This window comes from Telmatherina bonti (assembly GCF_933228915.1).
Source record: "Telmatherina bonti genome assembly, chromosome: 5".
In the NCBI taxonomy this organism is placed as follows: domain Eukaryota; kingdom Metazoa; phylum Chordata; class Actinopteri; order Atheriniformes; family Telmatherinidae; genus Telmatherina; species Telmatherina bonti.
The window spans coordinates 20,615,512-20,625,518 of record NC_136623.1 but is presented as its reverse complement, the minus strand read 5'-3'; the positions used below and the strand labels follow the sequence as shown (position 1 = coordinate 20,625,518).

General features: G+C 41.4%; 1 protein-coding gene across 1 annotated transcript in view; it reads left to right on the top strand.

The window, feature by feature from the left end:
• Nucleotides 1–630: 630 nt before the first annotated feature.
• Nucleotides 631–10,007, top strand: part of efna3b (ephrin-A3b) — a gene marked incomplete at both ends in the record, with an annotated part of 60,235 nt that continues 50,858 nt past the window's right edge. Inside the window, one exon of the mRNA XM_079241338.1 lies at nucleotides 631–740. Within this exon, the coding sequence (XP_079097464.1) occupies nucleotides 631–740 (110 nt within the window). The remainder of the gene's footprint in view (nucleotides 741–10,007) is intronic.

The window sequence follows — 10,007 nt, the reverse complement described above, 5'->3', positions numbered from 1 at the left end:
CTTGGAGGGACAACAGAGAAGCTGCAGCAGCAGCAGCAGCAGCACGCAGATTAGAAGAACACTTCAAAAAAAGAGGACTTGCCTAATTTATTTATTATTTACAGCTGTTTTCATCCCTGCGCCTTCTTCAGCTACCCCTTTTTTCTTCCCCCCCCCCCCCCCCCCCCCCCCACCCATACGCTCCACGCAACTCTTGATCTGCGCATCGGACTGTTGTTTGCCCAGAGAAACACCGACCCCCTGCTTGGACTCTTACCCGCCTGCCACTCTCCAGTGGCAGTCCCAGAACCAGCAGTGAGAAGGCAGCAAGGAGGACCCGCTCAAACGGACCACAAACCCCCGTATTTGAAAGCCCGGATTCTGTTGGGGAGGGAGGAGGAGGTTCGCAGTTCGCAGCTTGAGGGAGGGGGGCTTCTCAGTCACCTTACATCCCTGTAGACTTTTGCAACACTTATTAACTAACATCAGTCTTGCAGCCCCTTGTATGCATGCATGCATGAAGCTTTGTGTTCTCCTCCTCTGTTAGGCTTTTGCTGGGATGTTTGAGTCGCGTTGTTTGGTGGGGTGAAGGGGACCGAGAGAGCGGCCGGAGAGACCGAAGGGACCGAGGCCGGCTGAGGAGCTGAGAGCATGGCTCTGGCAGCGCTGTCTCTCTGGGTGCTAACGAGTCTCACCTGGACGTGCGTGCTCCAGGTGTCAGCCAACAGGCATTCCGTTTACTGGAACAGCTCCAACATACAGTAAGACCCTACCTCTCCTCTGTTTAACTATGTGTGTGTGTGTGTGTGTGTGTGTGTGTGTGTGTGTGTGTGTGTGTGTGTGTGTGTGTGTGTGTGTGTGTGTGTGTGTGTGTGTGTGTGTGTGTGTGTGTGTGTGTGTGTGTGTCATCTGATTTGCTCATTCATGTTAAAGTGGAGGTTCCTATCCTGGTTTATTAGCCTGTTAAAGTTATATATTTCTGATCCATTCACTGACTGGTGATGGGAGATTCTCTTTACTACGTTGTGGAAACCTTGAGTAGTGAGTACCTTGAGGAAACACATTTTCTAAATCGACTGAGATTTTTTTTTTTTTTGGAAGACACTTCTGTGGTAAAGCCATATGAGTCTGGAGCTGCTGTGAAACTCCCACTGTGCATTCAAGGTGGCTTTAGAACCATCATTTAACACCCTCTGTTGCACAACTGGTGACACATACTCTCCCTTCGTTCACCACCAATCTCTGCTAATAGCTTACTCCATTACTTCCCCCTTTCTCTCGCTCCTCTCTTCATTAATGGTGGAGGACCAGTAGGAAAAGAATCGCATGTGATTCTTCTGTCTTGGGTCGCCTCTCGACGTCTTACTGTCTTCTCCTCTATCTAGTTCAATTAGGAGCACTTCTTCATCCTGACCCCATTGTGTTGCAGCCATGGCACTATTCAATCTCTCCTTCCAGCTCCCTCTCCAACTTGCTCTCTTCTTCCATCCCTTCCTAACCTCCTTTCATGTTTACACGCAGTCTGTTGGCCTTTTTGTTATCCTCCTAATCCTTTACTCCTCACTCCAATCTTTGAAAACACTTCCCCTACCCCCTTCTCTTTTCAAAAGCGGCCTTTTTAAATACTGTCCTTGCAAGTCCACGGATCTGCCACTGGATTCTTAAGGATGTAGCATCAGCCTGCAGAATCACACTGCAGGATTATCTCTCTTGGCACAGCTTCCAGTGAAATCTTGTATCTATCTGTACATTTATGTTTGGCTTATTACATTTTGTGGGCCCTTGTTTTTGTGATTAAGATCAATTTATCAGCAAAAAAACCCAAATGTGACATGGAATCCTGACTTTTATAATGCAACCTGTGTGTAACTGTGTTCACCCCTCTATATTCACTAAATAACGACATAATCAGCACAGATTTAATACCTTTGCAGCTTCGTGGCACAATACTACACAGTTTCCTTTTCATTCTCCACCCTGCACTTGATTCTGTTTTTATGTAAAATTTATTTTGGATGCAAGGTTTCCCTCAGAGGATCTCAATTTGTGTTACTCACCTCGTCAACGGGATTTTCTGCATCCTCAGTAAGAGCATTGGGATAAACAGTGACTCCATCTTATGGCTGTTCTTACTGTAAACAATATATAAAAGCAGAAAAAATCTGCTCCTGTGTGTGTGTGCAGGGGGGGATGAATGATTATTTCTGCAAGCAGTAACTTTAGACCAATGACTGCAGCTTACAGCAAGACATAAAACTGGTAGAAGTAATGGAATTTGTAGCTCATAAAAGAATTGCTTTAAGTACTGGATAAAGTAATAGAAGTAAGGTTTTCACTTGGAATATGATACAGGAAGCAGTATTTGTTTATTTAATGCATGCACTCTTTGTACTAATAGATTTTAGCTGATATTTTTGCAGCTCTTTGTGTGCAAGGGTTTGCATTTTCAGTTTCTATTTTTTCCTGCTGTATAGTATTTTAATAATGAATGCTAATGAAATTCCACCTTCGATTTTTGCATCAGAGACAGCAGTTGATTTTCATAAAATGTGGGAAAAAAAATGCTTAAAGGCATGAAAAGAAGTTGTGAACCTCTGACCTCCACACAGTTAGCTAGACATAACATGAGCAGCGGTAACCTTGGTATAGTGTTTACCTGATTATGTTGTTTGTTAGCTAATGTTTTGCTGTGCTCTCAGAGTGCAGATGCTTTATCTGAGGGAAAACAGAGCGAGAACTGTTGCAGTTAGAGCAGCTTAACCTTTAACCTGACTGTCTAGGTGCCTAGAGTAGAGCCCAGCAGTCATCCCTCCCCTCTCTGCCTGTCCACTATCAATACGGTTTTCATCCCAGAGGCAGAATATTCTTAGCCCCTGCAGTATGAGTCTTGGTATGGGTGTCTTTTATGAAAAAAGACTGTAGTTAATTAAAGAACACTCTGATCTCAGTGGACCTGGCTCATCCCTGATCTTCCATCTCTGTCTCTTCTTTTCCTCACTACACACATACACAATGACAACTTCTGAACAGTGAGTGGGGATAACTTTCCAATTCAGCCTATTTAGTGAATTAGCAGACAAAAGGACCATGGACAGTGACACATAATGGATAGATAGACTACAGGAAAACCTGTCTAATCTACTTTTTCACACACCACATGCCATTTTTAACGTACAAAGATTCCATTTCCATCATGTTTTTTAAACCCTTCCCTTCCTAGGCTGGTGTGCCTCTAGCCAGTGGCGGTCAGCCTCCGTGGAGTTTCTCTAACTTGCAGTGTAGTGTGGAGGTTTAGAAGGCCAATAATAAGCTGTACTATAGCTGTCAGTTTGAGTGGTAAACACATTGTAAAGCCTCAGGACCTTGCAGTTTCTCAACCAGCTACTGACCGTAAGCCACTCATCAACCAGAGAGACAGCCTGAGACTGCTACAGAGGATTACAATTTTGCACACACATGCGTGCACAAACATGACCATGCATTTTAAATGTGCCCATGCCAGCATGTGCACACACATAAACATGCACAGATCTTTGCTGTAACTCCTGGAAATATGGATAAAGTTAGTATGGAAAATGAGAAAATGAATAAGTAAGGATGGGTAATTTTCCGCATTAATGTCCTGCACAAAGATTGTCTCCACTGCCTATGAGTCACTGATATCCCTGCATGGACATGAATGTGTGTAATAATGTGTGTGCTCGCATGTGTGAGGCCGAGTGTATGTGTGTGTTTGGACTGTTACAGATGTCTCTGCTCACTCATGGGTGACCGAAACAAAAACAAATCCATCAGTCCGTTAAATCACACATTATCTTCCCCCACCTGGCAATTAACTACCGCTGTGAGTGTGAGTGGTGTGTGCACTGGTGTACGCTTGTGTATACATGTGTATGAGTGTTATTTAATAACACAGCAGTTAACTTGATTTGCATAATAGATATCTGCTGATATCTCTTAATTTATCAATTGTATGTTCTGCAAGCAATCAGATTGCGGCTAACCAAGCACGGATCCAGGTGCCATGTTTGTGTGCGCGCACGCGTGTGTTTATTTGTCCATGATGGCGTCACCTCAGCGCAGGTCACAGGAACGAAGCCAGCTGTCGCAAGCAGGATTTGCTTCTCATAATACCGCACATGCATATGCGTGGCGATTGACGCTGAGGTGGAGCTTGTTTTATATTCATGCAGCTCGTCAGTGTGCATAGAGACACGTCACGCAAGGCGGGAGAGAAATAATGCAAGTAAAACGGATACTGTGGGACTACTGGGAGAAGAGAGGAAATCCAGAAGAATACAAATGGACTTCATTTTGAATTATAATAGAGCAGGGGGAGGAGGGTCAACATAATAGCAGTAATAATACTTGGCCAGTGCCCTGATCCACACAGTGACTTCTCACAAACAGCATTGTAACTCAGACACACAGACAGCCGGCCAATCATCGATCCCTTTGACAGCTACACAAACCTATCTATCTCCCAGCCCCACTTATGACAACAGTATTTATGAATATATGCACAATGAGAGTTTTACTCACAAGCACAAGGCTCTTGCTTCCGCCTGCATGTGTATATGTGTGTGTCCACTAACACACATGTAACAAGATTCACCTGTAATTATGATCAGATTGTTCATTCGTAACGTACAATGAGGCCACGTAGTGTATGCGTGTGTGACGTCTGGTTTGTGGGTGTGGGAGTGTGTGTATGCCATGCAGACGCTCACACTGAGTTGTCATTAATTAAAAGCAATAGGAAACACCTGTGTGATGGATGACTGCTGTTTGCATAATCAGATCCAGTGCACTTGGCTGTCCCATGCAGTTGCGCTCTCTTTAAAGTAAATCATTTTTCTTTGATTGGACAGGTAGTGTTGGGTAGTTAGACATGTGGAAAAGAAGCAGGAGAGATGAATTATCTTCTTGTTTTCTGGCTTTTCTTTCTGTTTGAGCTGGATTTCAGGGATGTGCTTCATATTTCTCTGCTCTTCTGGAGCGATGAGGGAACAACTCCGGGAGGTTGTGCTTTGAGAGCTGTGTGGGTTAATGTCAAATCGACTTGGAGTCAATCTTTCCAGTGCTTGAAAACATGTTGCCTCGCTTTGAGAGATTTTTTTTTTCACCTCCCTCCAACTTTCTTCATGTTTTTCTTTCTTTCTCTCCTGTCAGAAATTGACCAAAGCCACCTCTCATGTATCAGCCTCCAAACATGCCTTCTTGCAGATGTTCTGAATTTACATTCACACATAAAAATAAAACACGCATTGATCTCAATACAAAGATGAGCCTGAAATATTGAGCCCACCCTGTTCTCTTGCATCCCGATTGGACCTTTCATTTCCTCAAAGGATGTCTCGCTTACACAATCGTCTAATCGGAGGCATTGCTGTGAAAATGGAGTACTGATGTTGAAGAAATCGTGTTGGCTCGGCCTTGAGTCAAATGCTAACTAGTCGCTGTAATGGTTTGGATCCAAAGGACGCATGGTTTTTAAGGATTTTACACAAGCAATTCTGCTAAGACCAAACTTATTCAAGAGACACTGTGAATCTGAAGGTTCTGATCAAACCTGACAAGAGTCTGAGATGTAGTGGCCGGCCTTGGGTTGGTATAGATTTCAGTGACTGTATAAATCCCATGTTGGCGGTCTGGTAGTTAACACAGAGACTGTGCAGAGTGCATTTTTCCAGCCTCTCATACCCTTTGATAGAAACTAACAGGACTAAAAAAAAGTCCTGCTTCAGAAAAGTAATTTTATTTAAAAAGGAAAATTTAATTTAAAAAGTAATCCTAATAAGAGCACACTCAGTTTGGGACAATTTCTTTAAAAAGCTAAATTAAAGTTGATTTGGATCTTGGAGTTTTGCTGTGCAGCTAACATAAATACAATTATGGACTGATCATAGTGATCCAGATGGAAAAACTTAATTTTAGAGATATAAAAGCAGCACTGCTTCCTGCTGGTTGAGATTTATTTTTGGTAGTCAACCTCAAAGGAGCTGTCAGCTTAGCTTGGTAGGCTGTCAATGTACAGGCTAACACTACACAAGTGCTCCCTTTCATACAGATGTTTAGCTGCAGACTTATAAATATAACCACGCTTTTTCCTCACTGTGCCGACCACATAAATGTAATCTATGGGAAGTATTGGCTTTTTTTCCCCTCTCAATCAACGATCCTGCTAAAGATTCATGTGCCTACTAATGATGTAAGTGCTGGTGCAGTTGTGGCATGTGTGTTAAACATCTGGGAAAATCTCTGTGTTACTAATAAATCACTGAGATAACCTTTTTTGTTTGTATAGAACTTTATGTCTCAAACACAATAAGTACGAAATCATTTAAATAACAGAAAACTTGCATTTATTGTTTCAAATCAATAAATATTAATACTTCAGCTGCTGCGTGTGTGTCAGTGCATTTGCCACCTGATGGAAAACTAACTCCAGAAATCATCTCAGAAAGCATCTCTCAAATAGATCCTGAATGGACTTTCCTCAGTTATAAATGTTGACATCACTTTTTCTTTGCTTTTTTCATTCCTTATTTTAAGCCTCTGACCTCTCTGTGACTGGAACAAGTTAGGACTGATTCCTGATCAGAGAGGCCTAAATATGATTCCACATGTGGTTTCTGTTCAGCCTCCCAAAAATATGTGTGGATCTCTCGCTTTTTGCCTCTTTCCAGCCACATGTGAAGTGTTAAAGTGAAAAGTCTAAATGACTCAAAGCTGCCTCTGAGGGTGTGAGTGATTGTTTTAGTAGCTGTTAACGCAGCTGTGTACTGTTTTGCAAGGGCTATCTGCACAGGGTGAAGGTGAGTAAAAACTCATCTTAGGTGTTGTCTGTGATGCTCAGTCATGTAACTTTTCGAAATCAATAGTCCTGTAGCTGCAGGTGTGCACACATGGGAAAATGGGCTGAGTTGAGACTGTGAAGTAAGTCCTTTCTGTTTCCACAAGCATCTGTTTTTTGTTTTATATTCAGCTGCACTGAAATATATTTACAGAAGAGAAAGAGGGCTGAAGGCAGAATTGGCATCTGAGAACAACTGGAGATGTAATTTTATGACACAGCTATTATTTTACCTGATCTTCATATTTGATTATAAAAACCAATCTGTCTTTCCATCTGCTGAACGGATATTTTCAAATTCTTTAAATGCACCTTACTGAAATTGTACATGAGGCACATTATCTGCTGATATGATGAAACTACAACGGGTGTTGACAGCGGTTTAAAATGTGGCTTTAATGAACAGAGAACCTGTAAAAAAAAATAAATAAAGAAGACCAACACAGCCAACCATCTTAGGTTACATTAGGGAGAAATGGAAAGACATCTTCATGATAGTAAGTACTGACCAGCTTTGTTACCTGGAAGGGACTGTTCATCTGATCTGTCATGTGCATAAGACATTCACTTTGACAGAACTTACTAAGAGAATTACTTTCCATCTTCTGTAATTTTCAAAAACTTTTTTCATAAGTGTCATATATAATCTCATATATGTCCATGCATTATTTACTTCCTGGATCTATATTTACTTGCAAACAATGTCTGATTTGACAATGCTTAAGAGGCATTATAAGTACTTTTGTAACAAACAGACTTGGGCTATTTAATTGTCCAACTTACCCAAACATTGATTAAGACAATGAAGCAGACATAGATTCACATCTTAGACCAATATGGCGTCGTAGCTCGTATTTCAGTATCTTGAAAAAGTACTTTTAAAATGAATTGATCTTGTCTTACCACGACGCATCATGCATCATTGTGTTGTGCTGTTCTGCATATCATGGGGGTTATCTCAGGATGCTGTCTGTAAAAGCACTGGCCAGGAATTGAATGAGAACTCACAAATCAAATGATGACATTAAAGAGACACTAAACTGATTTTTAAAGGAAATTTTGATCTCTGTCTTCATTGGATCTTTGAGCCATATCCTCAGTAATTGATATGAGGAGCTGTGGTTACAGTCCTGCAGTGTTTGTGCACTGTTGTAGTATGACAATATGATGCCTTCTGAGGAGCTCAAAAGCCTGTTTTTTAATACACTGAATGACCATCTTCTCTCATTATCTGTAAATTTTAAGCAAAGCATGAAGTGAAACAAGAGTTTATCTCCCCTCTCATGTGTTAAATCTGAACAAACTATCGGCAGAGAACAGATCCCACAGCTGTAAGGCGACAGACAAACACAACTGAGCATGCTCAGAAGCATACACAATGTTGATAATAACATTATTCTATGAGCCGATGATTAAGCTCCAGCAGTGTAATCAGGTGCTAATAACAAGGCTGTGATGTTTACAAGCTGTTTCAAAGAGCTTTCTATATCAGTGTGCATGTGTGATGTGTGTGTGTGAGAGCATTCTTTATGTGATGTCTACTCTATTCCCCCACCAACACTCTCGGGGCTTTGGGGTGGTACTAATAATGGCTGTCAGTGCTTGCACAGAAACACAAACGCGTGCACACACCAGATGCTCATGGTGTGTTTGTGACATGGCTAATGATAGCAGCGTAGCGGAAGTCTGAGGCCATATGCTGAGCCTGATCACAACAGAGCAGGGTGGTGTAGCGTTAATAAACTCTACCGACATGACAATAAGCGATCTTCCACAAAAAGATGATGCAGCTCTACATGAAAGTGCAGCTGTTTTCCTCAAAGTTGGAGAAGCAGGACTCAACTGTGGCCAACCAGAAGACAAAGGAGCAGCATGAAGGTGGCTGCTGCATTTATAGGTAATCTGTCTGTAATGCGACGGCTCAATAGGAGAAATCGTGCTTATTGTTGGGTCTTAATCATGAATATCATTAATCAACATTAAACCTGAACTGTTAGCCTTTTTTCTTCATTTTGAAGGTTGTTTCTCTGAGTCGGTTTTCATTAGAAATAATTATTCTAAGCACTGCGTGGTTAGTTTGAAGGCTTGATATGGCAACCGAAAGGGAAAAGACAGATTCCTCATGTCACCAAACTGCACCGAATTATGCTTATTCCTTCCACAGAGAGAGTGTGGCAGAGAGGGAGCGAATCTTTAATTGAGGTTTTATCCATTTAAGCTGTCACTAAGAGGCCAACTCTGAAACCTTTTAACCACTCTCCTCTCGGTAATGACACAAATCAGAGAGGAAATGTGTGTGTGTCTGAGCATTGGTTTGAATGTGTGCGTGTGTGTGTTCCCGTGTGTTAGCATTTGCAAAGCGGGAGGGTAATTATGCGGAAATTGGGAAATGGCTAAGTGAATTATGACCTTGTTTCAGCAGAAGGTTTTAATCAGTCCCCGCCAGGCCAGAGAGGGAGGCTGAAATGTTCGCTGTACCAGCACTCTGCCGCTGCTGGCCACAGCAAGCAGTCAGTAAAACTGACTCGCAGCCAGTCTATGTCAGTGGAAACCAGTCGGTCATCCAGTCGCTTCCGGTCAAAACTGAAAATCTGTGGTAAAAATTGGATGCTTGATGGCGAAGCTAAAGTTTTCCTCTCAAGTTCATGTCTGGCTACCTGAGCTATACTGTTGAATTTTTCTATTTTCTTTGTGAACACTCTTCTATTAAAATGGGCATTATATTAAATTATATTAAGACGTTAGTAAATAGTACGTCCCATCACACTTTCTTTAAAAAAAAAAATATAAAACACAAAAATAAAAATGGAAACATTCAGTTTCCCATGATGCAAAGCAAAAACAAACACAAAGGAGAATTTTTCAGAACACTGGAAAAACAATGTTATTGCCAGGGATTTTTAAAAAAAAAAAAGAAATTGTTTGTTTGCTTAATTTTTAAACATCATATCCTGCTGCTGTTTCATTAGATGCAAAAATAGATAGAAAAGAAATAGAACAAAACATTTTCATAAAGTTTTGTGTGATTTAGTGACAATTACACTGAATATTTCATTTTACTCCATACTGTGATATCCTTCTGAGAAAAATCCTGTCTTCAGGTATAAAGTGACGCGCTGAGTCATATATTGTTTATTCTTTAATAAAGTGGAGAGTTCTGGTGAAGAATGAG